Source organism: Lepus europaeus, chromosome 18 (genome assembly GCF_033115175.1).
Source record: "Lepus europaeus isolate LE1 chromosome 18, mLepTim1.pri, whole genome shotgun sequence".
NCBI classification, from domain to species: Eukaryota; Metazoa; Chordata; class Mammalia; order Lagomorpha; family Leporidae; genus Lepus; species Lepus europaeus.
The window spans coordinates 3,288,137-3,304,754 of NC_084844.1; the positions used below are offsets into that span (position 1 = coordinate 3,288,137).

Genomic DNA, 16,618 nt, shown 5'->3' on the forward strand with positions numbered 1-16,618 from the left:
ACCTGCCTGGATGCCAACCGCTCCACCAGCTCAGCCCACGGGTCCAGTGGATGTCCGTCTCCATGGTAACCACCAGACCCCCCCCCCCCCATGCCCAGCCCCGGGCCTCTCTGGGGCAGCAAGTGGGGTCCAAAGGGGGAGCTGGGAGTCTATGGGGCACGCAGGAGGTCCAGCCGGCTTGGAGCAGGTGGGCAGCTGAGGGGCAGGCTGGGAGTCGGTCGGCACAGGGGCAGATGGGGGGGTTGACGCTCACCCACCACTGGGCTTGCGATCGTAGAAACCGCGACACAAACAAAACCTTCTCCACGAGTTTTCCAGGCCGTTTTTTCGATGAATTTATTCACTGCCCGCGGGAGGAAGGGGAGTCACGGGCGCAGACGCTCACTGGGAGCGCTGCAGGGTGGGCTACACCACGGCTCCCGGCCCAGGCCCAGGCCCAGGCCCAGGCCACAGCCCTCCTCGGCCTCGGCCCCGGCCCCGGCCCCGGGGCTCACACCAGCGAAGGAAGAGGAGCAGTCACTGCAGTCACTGCGTGGGCGGCACCAGCCGCGGCACAGGGCCCCGTGCCACGGGCAAAAGCCCACGCCCAGCTGCTCGGCGCTGATCCACTCCTGGCGCCGACCCCACGGGGGCCAGGACGGCCTCACTGCAGCGCGGCCAGCTGCTCGATGGCGGAGCGCACCTTCTTCGCGGTCTCCTCGAACTCTCTCTGCTTACTGCTGGTTTCCTTGGCCTGGAAATAGAGCAGACACGCTGAGTCTTGGCAGGCGGGCGGGGTGCTGGAAGACCCCCGAGGGTGGGGCGGGCACTGTGCTGGGAGACCCCTGAGGGTGGGGCGGGCACTGTGCTGGGAGACCCCTGAGGGCGGGGCCGGGTGCTGGGAAAACCCTGGAGGGCGGGGCCAGTCACTGGGTGGGAGAGACCCCTCCCCGCTCCACAGGCCGGCTAACGGACTCCACTCAAGTCATCCCTGGAATTGTTTTCCTGAATCCGTCTGAAAGGCGACGGACAGAGCAGAAAGATCTTCCCTCTGCTGGTTTGCTCCTCAAGCGCTTTAAGAAAAAAACGTGTTAGAAAAGCAGAGTTACAGAGAGAATCTCCTATCAGCTGGCCCACTCCCCAGATGGCCACAACGGCCAGGGCTGGGCCAGGCCGAAGCCAGGAGCCTCTCCCGGGTCTCCCACGTGCGTGCAGGGGTCCAAGGACTTGGGCCATCGTCCACGGCTTTCCCTAGCGCCTCAGTAGGGAGCGGGGCTGGAAGTGGAGCAGCCGGGACTCAAACCAGTGCCCATTCGGACGGCCCCGCCCCAAACACTCAACCTGCAGGGCTGCTCCAGGCCAGACAGGAACTGGAACTCAACCCGGGGCCCTGTGGGTGGCAGCGGCGGTCACTGTCACACACTGGTCCTGTTCAGAGAGCCGAGAGGCGGGACGCCCACGTGCCCACCAGACGCGGACAGCGAGGCCCAGGCGGGCTCCCGCCAGTCTGCACCCCCTGCCGGCAAAGTCCGAACCTCCTCCTCTCGTCCAGTTAGACCTCGTCAGTCACCGGCTTCCACCTCAAACGGAAAACCCGCGTTCGCTTCCGGTCTGTTGAGTCTTGCTTCCAGTCTCTGCATTTTCAACTGATTTGTTATTGCTGTGGCAGACCCAGCTCCCGCCCCCTCACCCACTGCCAGTGTCTGCAGCAGCTGGGACCGGGCCGACCCAGAACTGGCGGGCCGGGAGGCTCCCGGGCACTGCGGTCAGCACGGCCGCCCCCCAGGCCGGCTCGGGTCGGGGCCATGCTGGTGGGGCTCATGGCCACATCCTGCCCCGGGCCAGTAAGTGCCCATGCCCTGACCTCCTCCCCATGTTCGTTCTAACAGCGTTCTCCACAGGGGCAAAGGGCGGTCACGTTAGCAAACCCAGGGAGCGCCTCCCCGACCAACCCTCACTCATCTCACTTTCTCTGCCACATTAAAAAACAAACGAAGACCACTACTGCATTAGTTGTTTTCTAATATGAAAACTCAGAGAGGCTCACTTTTTATTTATTTTGTTTTTGTTTTTTGACAGGAAGAGTTAGTGAGAGAGAGAGACAGAGAGAAAGGTCTTCCTTCCGTTGGTTCACCTCCCAAATGGCCGCCACGGCCAGCGCTGTGCCAATCTGAAGCCAGGAGCCAGGTGCTTCCTCCTGGTCTCCCATGGGGTGCAGGGCCCAAGCACTTGGGCCATCCTCCATTGCACTCCCGGGCCATAGCAGAGAGCTGGCCTGGAAGAGGAGCAACCGGGACAGAATCCGGCGCCCCGACCGGGACTAGAACCCAGGGTGCCGATGCCACAGGCAGAGGATTAGCCTTGTGAGCCGCGGCGCTGGCCCTCACTTTTTATTTTAAAGACATTTTATTGGGGATGGAGCTGTGGTGTAGCAGGTAAAGCTGCTGCATGTGGTGCCAGCATCCCACACGGGTGCCGGTTCGAGTCCCAGCTGCTCCACTTCCGATCCAGCTCTGCTATTGGCCTAGGAAAGCAGTGGAAAATGGCCCAAGTCCTTGGGCCCCTGCACTCATGTGGGAGACCCGGAAGAAGCTCCTGGCTTTGGATCGGTGTAGCTCTGGCCATTGCGGCCAATTGGGGAGGGAACGAGTGGATGGAAGACCTCTCTCTCTCTCTCTCTCTATCTCTCTCTCCTTCTCTCTCTGTGTAACTCTGACTTTCAAATAAATAAATAAATCTTTTTAAAAATTTGTTATTTATTTGAAAGGCACAGTTACAGGGGGCGGGGAAGGGAAAGACAGAGATATCTCCCACCCCTTGGTTCACTCCCCAAATGGCTGCAACGGCCGGGGCTGGGCCAGACTGAAGCCAGGAGCCAGGAGCGTCTTCCAGGTCTCCCACGTGGGCGCAGGGGTCCAAGGACTTGGGCATCTCCTGCTGCTTTCCCAGGCCACAGCAGGGAGCTGGATCGGAAGTGGAGCAGCCGGGACTCTGACTACCATATGGGATTCCGATGTTACAGGCAGCAGCTTTACCCACTGTGCCACAACACCAGCTCCAAAGGCTAACTTTTTTTTTTTTTTTTTGACAGGCAGAGTGGACAGCAAGAGAGAGAGAGAGAGAAAGGTCTTCCTTTTGCCATTGGTTCACCCTCCAATGGCCGCCGCGGTTGGCGCGCTGCTGCCGACGCACCGCGCTGATCCGATGGCAGGAGCCAGGGGCTTATCCTGGTCTCCCATGGGGTGCAGGGCCCAAGCACTTGGGCCATCCTCCACTGCACTCCCAGGCCATAGCAGAGAGCTGGCCTGGAAGAGGGGCAACCGGGACAGAACCTGGTGTGCCGGCGCCGCAAGGCGGAGGATTAGCCTAGTGAGCCGTGGCGCCGGCTCAAAGGCTTTTTGAAAAAGTTGTATTCAATATATATAGTTTATGCACCTTAAATTCTGTCATAATTCTTAAACACTTAAATAAACCGACAAGAGGAAACACTGGCAACAGTGCCTTCTACAGGACAGCGCTGCAGCCAGATGACCACGGCCTTGACATACACGAATGATCCCTACTGGACTTCTTTCCTTTCAAAAAACTGCCTCAAATCCATCGCAGCGCTGTTCAACTCGGGTCAGAACACGGCAGGGGCGCAGGGCTCAGGGCGTGGGTGGTCAGTCGGCTCTCCGGCCATGTGCAGGCCGCTCCAGGAGAGCTGGCCATGAGGCACCCGGGGTCAGGGGCCAGAGGAGCTGCAGGTGCAGGAAACCGGTGTGGGCTGGTCTTCCTGGCCCAGGGACGACGGCAGGGGGGTGGCCACGAGGGAGCCAAGGTCCCCGGCAGCTCCCGGCAGCCCCGGCTGCACTGCCCAAGCCCACCACCCCTTCCCAGCCTGCAACTGCCTTGGCTAAAAATATCCAGTACAGCTGCCGGTCACAGCCCCACAGCGACCTTTAGCTAATTATAAGGTCACTGTAATGAAATCACCATGGCTGACAGCCCGCTCCCATCACGGACCTGATGCCGTGACTTCCGAGACTTCCAGGAAGGGCAAGGACAAGGCCGCCTCAAACTCCGCCCTCCCGGGAATGGCGGTGGGCTCCTCCCAGGCTGCACCTGGGCTCCCAGACTGCACCTGGGCCCAGGATCCCACAGGAGAGGCCTGCACCCGGGCTCCTCCCAGAATCCACCTGGGGCTATGATCCCACACAGGAGACCTGCACCCGGGCTCCTCCCAGAATCCACCTGGGGCTATGATCCCACACAGGAGAGGCCTGCACCCGGGCTCCTCCCAGAATCCACCTGGGCCCAGGATCCCACAGGAGAGACCTGTACCCAGGCTCCTCCCAGAATCCACCTGGGGCTATGATCCCACACAGGAGAGACCTGCACCCGGGCTCCTCCTAGAATCCACCTGGGGCTATGATCCCACAGGAGAGACCTGCACCCGGGCTCCTCCCAGAATCCACCTGGGGCTATGATCCCACAGGAGAGACCTGCACCCGGGCTCCTCCCAGAATCCACCTGGGGCTATGATCCCACACAGGAGACCTGCACCCGGGCTCCTCCCAGACTGCACCTGCGTCTCTGCCCCCTTTTCCCTGTATCTTGTCCTTGTTGTATCAGACAAGGGCCTGGCACAGTCGCCCCACAACATACCTTCTCCTGCATTTTCTTTCTTTTTTAATAAAGATTTATGTTATTTGAAAGGCAGAGTTACAGAGAGGCAGAGGCAGAGAGAGGGAGAGAGGGAGAGAGAGAGAGAGAGCGGTCTTCCATCCACTGGTTCATTCCCCAGATGGCCACCAACGGCCAGAGCTGCGCCAATCTGAAGCCAGGAGCCAGGAGCTTCCTCCAGGTCTCCCACGTGGGTGCAGGGGCCCAAGGACTTCGGCCATCTTCCACTGCTTTCCCAGGCCATAGCAGGGAGCTGGATCAGAAGAGGAGCAGCCAGGTCTCAAACCAGCGCCCACGTGGGATGCCGGCCCTGCAGGCTGGGGCTTTAACCCACTGCACCACAGTGCCGGCCGCTCTCCTGCACGGTGCAGACGCACGCTCGTCCGTGGCTGAGCACGTCCTACAGACACCCCCGAGCTGGGCGATGGGCTCTGGCAGGGCCTGGCAACACTGCAGCGGGTCACGCCAAGCCTGCGATGCCACTGTCCCCCCCGAGAGCACCGGTGCCAGTCCCTGGCTGCTCAGCTTCCTGCTAATGTGCCTGGGAAACCAGTCCTGGGGCCCTGCCACCGCCTGCGAGAGGCCGGCTGGCGCTCCCGGCTCCTGGCTCTGCCTGGCCCAGTCCTGGCTGCTGCAGCCACCTCGGGAGTGAGTCAGCAGGACGATCTCCCTCCCTCAGCCGCCGTCACTCTGCCTTTCAAATATAAAAATAGACCTTGGAAAGCAAAGCCCCGGCCAACTGCTTCTGGGGGAGCGGCCTCGCTGGGATGCCACCTCCCCAGTCTGCTTCGTGTCACACGTCATAAAGCTCTCCTCCCGGCAACTCCCAAAAGTTTCATTTAATACATTTTCCAATAAAGGCAGAGCGAAGAAGCAGCCCCTCCCGACAGCCAAACGAACTCACGGACGCACCCGCCCCGGGCTCCGACTGCGTTCTTGCCAGAACTACAGCTCCTCCTCAGCAGGAACCGAGTTTCTCACCTCACCTACCATGTTAACCCTCGCTGACTTAGCCAGGTTGGTTCTCATTCATTTCCTGGTTCAAAGGCCAGAGGTGTTGATGCAGCAGCTGCAATAAGAAGCAGAGAAAGGGGCCGGCGCCGTGGCCGTGGCGGGTGAAGCCACCGCCTGCAGTGCCTACAGGCGCCGGGTCAAGTCCCTGCTGCTCCTCTTCTGATCCAGCTCTCTGCTGTGGCCTGGGAAAGCAGTGGAAGATGGCCCAAGTCCCTGGGCCCCTGCACCCACGAGGGAGACCCACTGAACAGGCTCCTGGCTCCTGACTTCGGCCTGGCCCAGCCCTGGCTATTGCAACCATGTGGAGAGTGAACCAGCAGATGAAGGTCAATGTGTCTTTCCTTCTAACTCTGCCTTTCAAATAAATAAAAAATAAATCTAGAAAAAAAAGAGCCAGAGAGTGAGGGAGGCCCCAAGGAGACCCTAACACCCAGCTTTGCATCGCCCTGGCGCCTCACCTTTGCACCTGCAGCCGCGGCACACGGCGCTGTCCTCTGGTTCTTTGGAAAAGGCCCGATGACGGACTGCTGCCTATACCATGTGCCACGACAACACGCCACAGCGCACAGCTGCCCGACCTCACTCACTGCACCGCCCACTAGGCCACGCGCCTGCGCACCCGCACCTCCACGAGGGACACAGCCTGGGGGAGCGCACCCTCCACTCATGAATTCTACGGCCTCATGGAGACAACAGCTACAGTGCTGGTCAGCGGGCCCTGAACAGCCATACAGTGGAGCGCCCCGGCTCACGCCAACACTGCTGTGGAGGGTTCAAGAATAAATACCTTGGCATCTGGTCCTCTCGGACACTACATTCAGGCGTGGGTGTTGTGGTATGGTGGGTGGGCCGCCACGTGGGAGGCCCACGTCCCACACCGGACCGCCGGGATCCAGCCCAAGTACTTGGGTTCCTGACACCCACGTGGGAGCCCTGGCTCGAGTTCCCAACTGGGCTCTGGCCCCGTTCAGCCCGGGCGTTGCGGGCATCTGGGGCGACCCAGCAGACGAGAACTTCGGGGCTTCCCTCCTTGTCCTGAGAATCTCTGCATTGATCTGTCCAGTTCAAAAGTTACAAATGAAAGCCAAGCGCTCCATCAAACCTTCCCCCCTTCGCCCCGGCTGGGTGTCTACGCCTCCTCCAGGCTGGGTCTGGCCCCTGACGCTGACTGGGAAGTGCGGGGCTCTGCTGGGTGGACAGAGCGCCTGGAAGCTGGCTCCCTGGCCTTCCCACGTCTCTCCCCACAGCCCGGCTGCACAGTCCTAGGGCACACAAGAGCGGGCATTTCGGAAGCGAGCTGGCGGGAGCCGGCCTCTCCCTCTGCAGCAGGCTCACCGGTCCTGCTCAGGCTCCCTGGCCTGCCTTCCACACCACGCCCGCCCCTGCCCGGGCCCCTTCCCCACGGCCGCTCCTGGGGCCTAAGCCAGCCAGGGCGCGGGCCAGGCCACCAAGTACAGCCCCTGGGCCAGGAATGGTTTTCACACTTTTCAATCAGAGACCGTGTGGGCACCTGACAGACGGCCTGCCAGCCCCCGCCCCGGACGGCTCTCCCCGGCCCGCCGTCCAGACCTCCGTGAAGGCGCGTCCCTGGCCACTCTTCCCTCTTCCCGAGAAACCCCTGGCCCTCAGCACTCGGATGCTGCTGTGCCGACAGAATGCCTTTACGCTGCTCTCTGAAAAGGACCTCAGTCACCACGAGGCTGGGCCGCCCGGAAAGGGAGCCAGGATCAGCCGGAGCTCGCACAGTGCCTGGCAGACGGGCTAGGCCACCCCGACGCCCCGTGCTGTCTGCACAACACTAAACCCACAAATGAGAAGGCAGGGATGCCCCGTTCGGCTCGAACTTCAGATGAAGTCAATGCCCACACAGCAGTTACCCTTGGTTTGTGAGGTTTGTACATCTCTAGCCCTTAGTCCTCCACATCCAGGCTGCCTGGGAGCCGCCTCTGCGGACCCACAGCTGGGTCACCTTCTGCTCTCCCAGCGGCCTGTGCGGCCAGACAAAGCCTGCCTCTGGGGGCCAACGCTGTGGCGGAGCAGGCGAAGCCACCACCTGCAGCAGCGGCGTCCCATACGCACACCGGGTCCAGCCCCGCTCCTTGCTAATGTGCCTGGGACGACGGCCTGAATGCAAGGGCCCTGTGCCCACGTGGGAGACTCAGACGAAGCTCCGGTTCCTGCTTAGGCCTGGCCCAGCCCCTAGTGAGCCAACAGATGAAGATCTCCTTTTCTCTATGTAACTCTGCCTTTCAAATAAATAAGTAAATCTTAAAAAAAAAAAACTCACCTGCGGTGGTCACCTGTCTCCTCCCTGACACTTCCTGTGCCCTGGGTCCCGCCCTCCCACACGCCCTGTGCCCTGGGTCCCGCCCTCTCACACGCCCTGTGCCCTGGGTCCCGCCCTCTCACACGCCCTGTGCTCCGGGCCCCGCCCTCACACGCAAGCACACGGCCCGGCCCTAAAGGCAGACAGACAATCCTAACCGTCACTGTGCCCCACAACCAAGGACCCCAGAACGTGCGCTCAGGGAACACAGCTTTCTCACTGCACGACCCCAACATCACTCACAGGAACCCCAGGAAAACTGCTGTGGACAGGGGCAGATGCTTCTCTGTCCTTTGTCCCCCCCACCACCACGTGCGCGCGAGGGGGGGTCTTCAAACTGCTTCCTCAGGTGGGTGCTTGTTGCTGTGGGTTCAGCTGACCTTAACCCCTATCAGAGCGCCAACCTGAGCCGTGGCTGCTCCACTCCCTGGCCTCTGACGCAGCAGGCGATGGTCCCAGTGTGGGTCCCTGCCACCCACACGGGAAACCTGGATGAGTTCCTGGCTGCTGGCCTGGGCTCGGCCCAGCCCCAGGCGGTGTGGTCACTCAGGAATGAACCAGCACCCTGTCTCCTGCCATCTCCCCGCCACTCTGCTTTTCAAACAGTAAGAGAGCTCCCTCAGGTGCTGGTGGGAAGGACTCGGAGCACGAGCTAAGACGCCGTGTGGGATCTCGCACCCCGCATCACAGTGCCGGGGTCAAGTTCTGTTTGACTCTGGGCCCCTGGTAATGTGCACCCTACAGGCAGCAGGGCACCCCTGCACCCACACGGGAGCCCCGGGTGGAGGTCTGGGCTCCAGGCCTCAGCCTGGTCCAGCCCTGGCTGCTGCAGGCATCGGAGAGTGAGCCACCAGACAGCAGATCTTCGCCTCTGCCTTTCAAGTAAAATGAAAATAAATAGAAAAAAACTTCGAATGCTTCCTGGGGAAAACAGGGTCCCTCTAGGGTTCCTAAGGGACTGGGCAGTTTAGTACAGATCGGGAAACCCTTATTCAAAATGTTTGGGATGGGGTCTGGCGCTGTGGTGTAGCGGGTAAAGCCGCCGCCTGCAGGGCCAACATCCCATATGGGTGCTGTTTTGAGTCCCGGCTGCTCCACTTCCAGTCCAGCTCTCTGCTGTGACCCGGGAAGGCAGTGGAGGATGGCCCAGGTGCTTGGGCCCTGCACTCGCATGGGAGACCAGAAGCACCTGGCTCCTGGCTTTGGATCGGCACAGCTCTGGCCATTGCGGCCATCTGGGGAGTGAACCAGAGGATGGAAGACCTCTCTCTCTGCCCCTGCCTTTCTGTAACTCTGCCATTCAAATAAATAAATAAATAAATCTTTTTAAAAAAACTGTTTGGGACAAAAAGCCATTCAGGTTTGGGGAGACCTGTTTGTACATAATGAGCTATCTTGGGGACGCGCCCCAAGTCCTGCACGACCTCCACACCCAGGCTGAAGGTGACCCTGCAGGAGACTCTGTGTCTGCGTGTGGCCCTCAGCCCAGCAAGGGGCCAGGGGTGGCACCGTCCACGCGTGGGGCCACGGGGGGCGTCTCGGACGTTTGGACGAGGGATGCCCGACCTGCCCAGACGTCCTTCCTCGTGGGTACGTACGATCTTGTTCTTGGCGCGCTCTTTGTCCAGTTTCAGAAACTCGCTGAGCGTCAATTCTTCCAGCCGCTTCTTGACAGCCAGGAAAGCGCACGCCGACGAGTGCTTCTTATGCTCCTCTCTGGAAGTCGAGCACAGCGTCAGCAGACGGCCCAGGGCCCACGGCCACCCCGCCCACGGCGTCTGGTGCAGCCGAGACGCCACCTGGGGCGCCCGGATCCTGCTGACGGGCACCCTGGGAGCCCCGCCTCCCGTCTCCTGCTGATGGGATGTGCTGGCATCCCATATGGGCGCCGGGTTCGAGTCCCGGCTGCTCCACTTCCAAACTGGCTCCCTGCTGTGGCCTGGGAAAGCAGCCGAACGTGGCCAAAGTCCTTGGGCCCTGCACCCACATGGGAGACCTGGAAGAAGCTCCTGGCTCCTGATCAGCCCAGCTCCACCTGTTGTGGCCATCTGGGGAGTGAACCAGCGGATGGAAGACCTCTCTCTCTCTCTGTAACCCTTTCAAATAAATAAAATAAAATCCTGAAAAAAAAAATTATTTGAAAATCCAGAGTTTCAGAGAAGGAGAGGCAGAGAGAGGAGAGGTCTTCCATCCACTGGTTCACTCCCCAGTTGGCCACAACGGCCAGGCAGGAGCCAGGAGCCAGGGGCTCCATCCGGGTCTCCCACGCAGGTGCAGGGGCCCAAGCCCCTGGGCCATGTTCGCTGCTTTCCCAGGCCACAGCAGGGAGCCGGATGAGCAGGGGCCTGAACCCGCGCCATGGCGACGCCGGCACTGTTTTACCTGCTCGACCACAGCGTCGCCCCTATACTTTACTTATTTGAGAGGCCGAGCAGAGTGGGAGCCAGGTCGGCTGGTCCTCTGCCTGCTGGTTCACTCCCCGGACGGCCAGCGCTGGCCGGGCAGAGCCAGGAGCGCCCTGGGGCGGGACCGGTGATGTCGCCACCCGTGGGTTAAACCTCAACAAAAAAACAAACAGAATCCCGACCAGGAAAGGCGCCCAGCGCGCAATGAGCCCTTCCAGAGCCGGGCCGGGTCCTGCCCGAAACCAGGCTGCGGGCGCCCTGGGAACGCGGGCTGAGCCCCGGCCCGCAGGGCAGCTACTCACAGGGGGTCGTCGTCCGGCTCCCAGCCCTCGAGCTCCTTGAAGCAGAAGAAACACTGGGCCAGGTCGGGCTCGTTCTCAGAGGGGCAGTGCACGAAGCCGGCCTCGGCCATCTGCAAGACAGGGCGGCGCAGCTCGTGAGCGGGGCCGGGGCCCGGGACCCCGGGGGCAGTGCGGATCCCGGGACCCCGGCCCCCAGGGGCAGTGTGGGGCCCCGGGACCCCGGGGGCAGCGCGGGGACCGGGACCCCAGGGGCAGTGCGGGGCCCGGGACCCCAGAGGCAGTGCGGGGACCGGGACCCCAGGGGCAGTGCGGGGACCGGGACCCCAGGGGCAGTGCGGGCCCGGGACCCTGGGGGCAGTGCGGATCCCGGGACCCCGGCCCCCAGGGGCAGTGCGGGGCCCCCGGGGCAGTGCGGATCCCGGGACCCCGGCCCCCAGGGGTAGTGTGGGGCCCTGGGACCCCGGGGGCAGTGCGGGGCCCGGGACCCCGGGGGCAGTGCGGATCCCGGGACCCGGGGGGCAGTGCGGATCCCAGGGGCAGTGCGGATCCCGGGACCCCGGCCCCCAGGGGCAGTGTGGGGCCCCGGGACCCCGGGGGCAGTGCGGGGCCCGGGACCCAGGGGGCAGTGTGGGGCCCGGGACCCCGGCCCCCAGAGGCAGTGCGGGGCCCGGGACCCAGGGGGCAGTGTGGGGCCCGGGACCCCGGCCCCCAGAGGCAGTGCGGGGGCCCGGGACCCCGGAGGCAGTGCGGGGACCCCAGGGGCAGTGCGGGCCCAGGACCCCGGGGGCAGTGCGGGCCCAGGACCCCGGAGGCAGTGCGGGGACCCCGGGGGCAGTGCGGGGACCCCGGGGGCAGTGGGGGCCCGGGACCCCGGAGGCAGTGCGGGGACCCCGGAGGCAGTGCGGGGACCCCGGGGGCAGTGCGGGGACCCCGGAGGCAGTGCGGGGACCCCAGGGGCAGTGCGGGCCCAGGACCCCGGGGGCAGTGCGGGCCCGGGCCCCCAGCCCCGAGGGGCCCGCGTCGCAGGCCGCGCCGCGCTCAAGGCGGCCCAGAACCCCGGGCCCGGCCCGTGTGGGCCGGCGGCCTCCCGAGAGGGGTCGCCGGGGGTCCGGGCGCCCAGCCGGGGCCAGCGCGCAGGCAGCGCAGGCCTCAGAGGACCGGGGCGGGGCCCCGGCGAGCTCACCCGCTCCGGGGTGCAGGCGCAGCCCTCCAGGAAGGGCCAGTTCTTGAACGTCGAGACGCGGTGGTCCTTGAGATAGAGCTGCCAAGCCCGGGGCAACGAGCGGGCGTCCATCGCCGCCGCCCCCGCCGGCGCGGACGGGTCCCGAGATTCAAATCCGGCGCTCCGGGCGCGCCGCGCGGGGCACGACGGGAACGCCCCGCCCCCTGCGCCGGCCGGCGCGCGCGGCCTTCTGGGAACGCGAGTCTTCCGGGACGGGGCGGCGCGCGGCATGCTGGGAGCCTCGGCCGGGCGCTCGGCGGGCGACGGCTGCGCGGGGGCTGGTGCGCGGCGTCGCCGGCGGTGGGTGGTCGCCGGCCCGGCACGGCTGTGTGCGACCCTCGCCGAGGGCCCGCTGCTTGTTTCCCCGGGAGCCGCCGTCAGGTGCAGGTCCCAGTCGCCGACGGTTCCCGCAAGGACGGGGATCCCCTGCGTCCGCGGCCGGCCAGCGGCACAGGGCGCGCGGGGCTCGGACAGCCGCTCTCTCCGCCGGCGTGGCCCCCTGGGGGCGGGGGGCTCCGAGGCGAGGCCGGCGTCTGCTCCTGGCTCTGGCCCGGCCCGGCCCCGGTGCCCGGTCCTGGGGGCGCTCGGGGGACCTGCGCTCCTGGCTCCGGCCCGGCCCCGGTGCCCGGTCCTGGGGGCCACTCGGGGGACCTGCGCTCCTGGCTCTGGGGGGCCCTCGGGGGACCTGCGCGCCTGGCCTGGCCCGGCCCGGTCCTGGGGGGCGCTCGGGGGACCTGCGCTCCTGGCTCTGGGGGGCCCTCGGGGGACCTGCGCGCCTGGCCTGGCCCGGCCCGGTCCTGGGGGGCGCTTGGGGGACCTGCGCGCCTGGCTCTGGCCCGGCCCGGCGCCCAGTCTGGCGGCGCTCCGGGGACCTGCGCGCCTGGCTCTGGCCCTGCCCGGTCCTGGGGGCCGCTCGGGGGACCTGCGCTCCTGGCCCGGCCCGGTCCTGGGGGCCGCTCGGGGGACCTGTGCTCCTGGCTCTGGCTCGGCCCGGCCCCGGTGCCCGGTCCTGGGGGGCACTCGGGGGACCTGCGCTCCTGGCTCTGGCCCGGCCCAGCCCCGGTGCCCGGTCCTGGGGGGCGCTCCTGGCTCTGGCCCTGCCTGGTCCTGGGGGACGTTCGGGGGACCTGCGCACCTGGCTCTGGCCTGGCCCGGCCACCTGGGGAGTGAACCCTTGGATGGACGATCCCTCGCTGTCTCCCACTCTCTCAGTAACTCTGCCTTTCAAACAAATCGTTTTGTAAATGAGGCTTGTGTACAGGTGGCGCAGGGATCCTGGCGTGGCGGATGGGGTGTGAGTCCTCCATCTAACACCAGCGCGAGGCCTGGGCCCCTCTGAGGCCCGGTCTCCCCGTCCGTGTCTCGGACCTGAGCAGCCCCCCGCCCCCGCACAGTAGGGATTTCCCGTGGGGTGACGACCACGGATGAAGCCACGGAGAGAAGGCAGAAGTGTGGTCGGGGACTTGGATGGGATCCCCGAGGCCACACCCTGCTGCACCTGCCGAACCTGGGACCGGCACAGCCTGGGTGTCATTCAGGGAGGCCAGGAGTGGGGCACGCAGACAGCACAGGGACGGCTGGTGGGCAGGCCCACTCACGGCTCCCGGGGTGCCCCAGGTGGACTCAGCCTCGCAGGCCTGCACCCCCCCGTCCCCCCGCGGCTCTGTTCCTACCAGGTCGCTGTCTGCAGCGGCGTCACCCTGGGAGAGGCAGGCCGAACAAGCAGCGTTCCGTCCCAGGCGCGGTCCTGGTTGGCCTCACAAAGTGTCGTGGCTTCAGCCTGGGCTGTGGTCCCCTGGGATGGGGCAGGCCCGCCTCACGGGTCAAGGGAGGTGCAGGGCTCCCGGGCGAGGGCCAGGCAGCTGGGCTGGGGGCTTCGGCGGCGGCCTGGAGCAGTGCTGTTTGCCAGCTGATGAGAAAACAGCGGCGGTGCCTGTGTGACTGGGGCCACCAAGGCCTTGGGTCCGAGCTGAGATCCCTCCTCTGGCCGGCGTCTCCGGTGCTGACCTGGGGCTGTGGTGCCACGGGGGTTCACTCTTCCTGCTTCCCCAACACTATGAAATCAACTCAGGCCCAGCCTGAACACTCTTTTGCCTGGGCCAGGCCGACACCAGGAGCCGGGGCATCCGTCTGGGTCTCCCACGTGGGAGGCAGGGGCCTGGGTATCTGAGCCGTCACCTGCTGCCCCCCAGGTGGACTCCAGCCAGGCTCTCGCGTGTGGGACGTGGGTGTAACCGCTGATCCAAAGCCTGGCCCGCCGGGGGTGGGGGGGTGGGGGGGGTGCGTGCCAGCTTCCTAACATCTAAGCCGGATAGGCGAGGCAGGAAGGGGGTCTCGTTCCTTTCTGACAGTTTCCTCGCCAGCAGCATAGGTCGCTGGCCACCCACATCTATTTCTCAGCTTAATTTAACACGAGAAAACTCTTGAGTTGTTTTGCACGAGTTGTGAGAGAAAAGGAGAGAAGAGCGAGAAAAGACCCCAGCCAGCGGGGTGGGGGGGGGGTGAGGCTGTGCAGGTCTCGGGGCCGAAAGTGCTCCCTGGCCCCCCTGAAAAGGTCCAGGGTGCTTTCCCAGCATGCTGTGTGACGGCACCTGTTGTGACCTTTGCCCTGAGACAGCAGGTGCCGCTGTCCACTCTCAATTCCGAGGGGGGGTGGGGCCCTCGCCGAGGTCACTGGCCCCTCGGAGCTGCCTCTTCCTGGCGCCCTTTGCCCCTTGCCGTGGGGTCGCTGGAGTCTTTCCTCTGCCTGGCGAGCACGCTGTGCCCACGTCAGGGAGCGAGCGCCACTCCCGGCCCCGCCCCCTGGGCTCCGTCTTTCCACTCTGGGCTCTAGTTTTTTTTTTTCCTACAAAAGTTTAAAAAATTTTTGCAGCCGTATTTGTCACTTTTATGTATTTATATACTTATTTCAGAGGCGGAGTAGCAGCAAGAGGAAGAGAGAATGAGTCTGTTGTCCCTGAGCGAGTATGAACAAGGGAGCTCCACACATTGATCCTTCATTTGCCGGCGGTGGAGAGTGGGCTCACGCCCTAAAGAACTCTCGACCCTGAAGCCCAAAGCAACAGGGTTTATAAAGGCAAAAACCGCAAAATCAGGAGGGGAATTCATGGTTGCTAGGATCGGGGGGAATACATGGATACTGGGGTCAAGCTGACCTAAAACCTATGTGAAACTAGTATCAATTATAATCTTGACAATACCAGTTACAATGTTATAATCCTGACATTAATCCAGGTATTGGTCTTAATTATATGTAGGACATAGACAAATTACATTTTTATTATTAACCCAGGTGCAACCTTTCTACTTTCAAGCTTGAGCGATCATGCTGGGGGTTCCTATGCTCTGCCAAGGGTGACGTAGTGGACTGCTGTGTTAGATCGTAGTTTCAGACCAGAGTCTCACGGGGGGGGGGGGGTGTGTCCCAGAATGGAGTCTCAAGTGCTCCAAAATGGAGTCCCTGTTGTCAAGGTGCTACTTCAAATCTTCCATCTGCTGGTTCACTCCCCAAATGCCCACAACAGTTAGGGCTGGGCCAGGCTGAAGCCAGGGTCCAGGAGCTTCATCTGGGTCTCCTCCAGGGTGGCCGTCACCTGCTCCCTCCCAGGCACATTAGCAGGGAGCCGGATCAGAATCACACAGTGGCCAGGAGAGGACGTGGCACCCGGCACAGGATGTGGGCGTCGCCAGTGGTGGCTTAGTCCGGAGCGTCAACACCTGCGTCATTATCTTTTTTTTTTTTTTTTACATCTTTGATGTCTGTTTACTGTTTCTGCTGGGTTGGGTTTGCTTCTGTCCAGGTTAAAAAGTTTCTGCTCCAAGATTTATCAAAGAGCTGAACTAATGACTTCTGGTTTCTCCTGGGTTTGGTCTCTGCGTTGACGTCTTGGCCCCTCCAGGTTGCGGGAAGGCGCGTGGTGGGGGGGGTCAGATGGGTGTTTGCCGAGGCCCGGCCCGACGCCTGCCCTCCCCTCGGGTTTATTCAGTAACCAGCTTCGCACAGCAGGTTTGCAGCTCTGCCTTCCCCACGTAGCAGATTCCCCTATGTGGTGGACCAGGCCCACGGCCCACGGTTCTGTTCATTGATCCGTCTGCCCCCACCCCGTCCCGTTATTTCATGGGTGAGTAGGTGGGACCCAGAGACACAGGCGCAGGTCTGGAAGGTACACGGAGCCCAGGCACTGAGCCGGGAGCAAATCCGTGGGCAGCTTCGGGGTCTGGGCAGCCAAAGAGGCCGGAGACCTGCCCAGGCTTCGCCAGCAAAACCGAGACTCCCGGGGGAGAGCACCTCTGTAGAAAGGGGACCCCGACAGGGGTCGGGGCCGGGAGCCCGGGGCTGGGCCGCCCTCAGAGGGGACAGGAGAGCTGGGAAAGGCCGGGCCAGCTCCTCCTCCCCCAGCCGCGCCAAGTCCTGCCGCCCACTGACAAGAGTCTCGTGTAAAAGGACACCAGGGCACCGTGTCGGAGCAGGGTGTTCTGAGGGCGCGTGCCAGGCTGGGCGGCGCGGACAGCACGTGGCCTCAGCGGCTGGGGACCAGGGGCCTCAGATGCCTGTGCTTTGTGATGTCACTTCAACGTCTCTAGAGCAGCCAAGGAGAGCTCACACAGCCTCCACCTGGGCGGCTCACGCAGCCTCCACCCGGGCAGCTCACACAGCCTCCACCCGGGTAGCTCACGCAGCCTCCACCCGGGTTTTTGGCTCACA

At 63.8% G+C, this 16,618-nt stretch overlaps 1 protein-coding gene across 2 annotated transcripts; it reads right to left on the minus strand.

Moving 5' to 3' along the window:
* Positions 1-318: 318 nt before the first annotated feature.
* BIRC5 (baculoviral IAP repeat containing 5) lies at positions 319-12,042 on the minus strand. 2 transcript variants are annotated; one of them, XM_062216664.1, is made up of 4 exons: positions 11,875-12,042; positions 10,692-10,801; positions 9,551-9,700; positions 319-733 (listed from the first exon to the last, which is right to left on the minus strand). In XM_062216664.1, the coding sequence occupies exons 1-4, from the start codon at positions 11,983-11,985 to the stop codon at positions 526-528; spliced, it is 579 nt and encodes a 192-aa protein (XP_062072648.1). In that variant the 5' UTR covers positions 11,986-12,042; the 3' UTR covers positions 319-525. The 2 variants fall into 2 exon arrangements, with proteins under 2 accessions (XP_062072648.1, XP_062072649.1); XM_062216665.1 differs by having other exon boundaries at positions 557-733; positions 9,583-9,700; positions 11,875-12,038.
* Positions 12,043-16,618: the final 4,576 nt, after the last annotated feature.

Bases quoted from the DNA above. Each gene is read 5' to 3' on its own strand.
- BIRC5 (XM_062216664.1), bottom strand. From the start codon at position 11,985: ATGGACGCCCGCTCGTTGCCCCGGGCTTGGCAGCTCTATCTCAAGGAC. The intron at 10,802-11,874 runs GTGAGCTCGCCG...CCTGTCTTGCAG, and splicing joins GCGCCTGCACCCCGGAGCGG to ATGGCCGAGGCCGGCTTCGT. The intron at 734-9,550 runs GTCGGGCATCCC...CTCTATTTCCAG, and splicing joins GAGGAAGGACGTCTGGGCAG to GCCAAGGAAACCAGCAGTAA.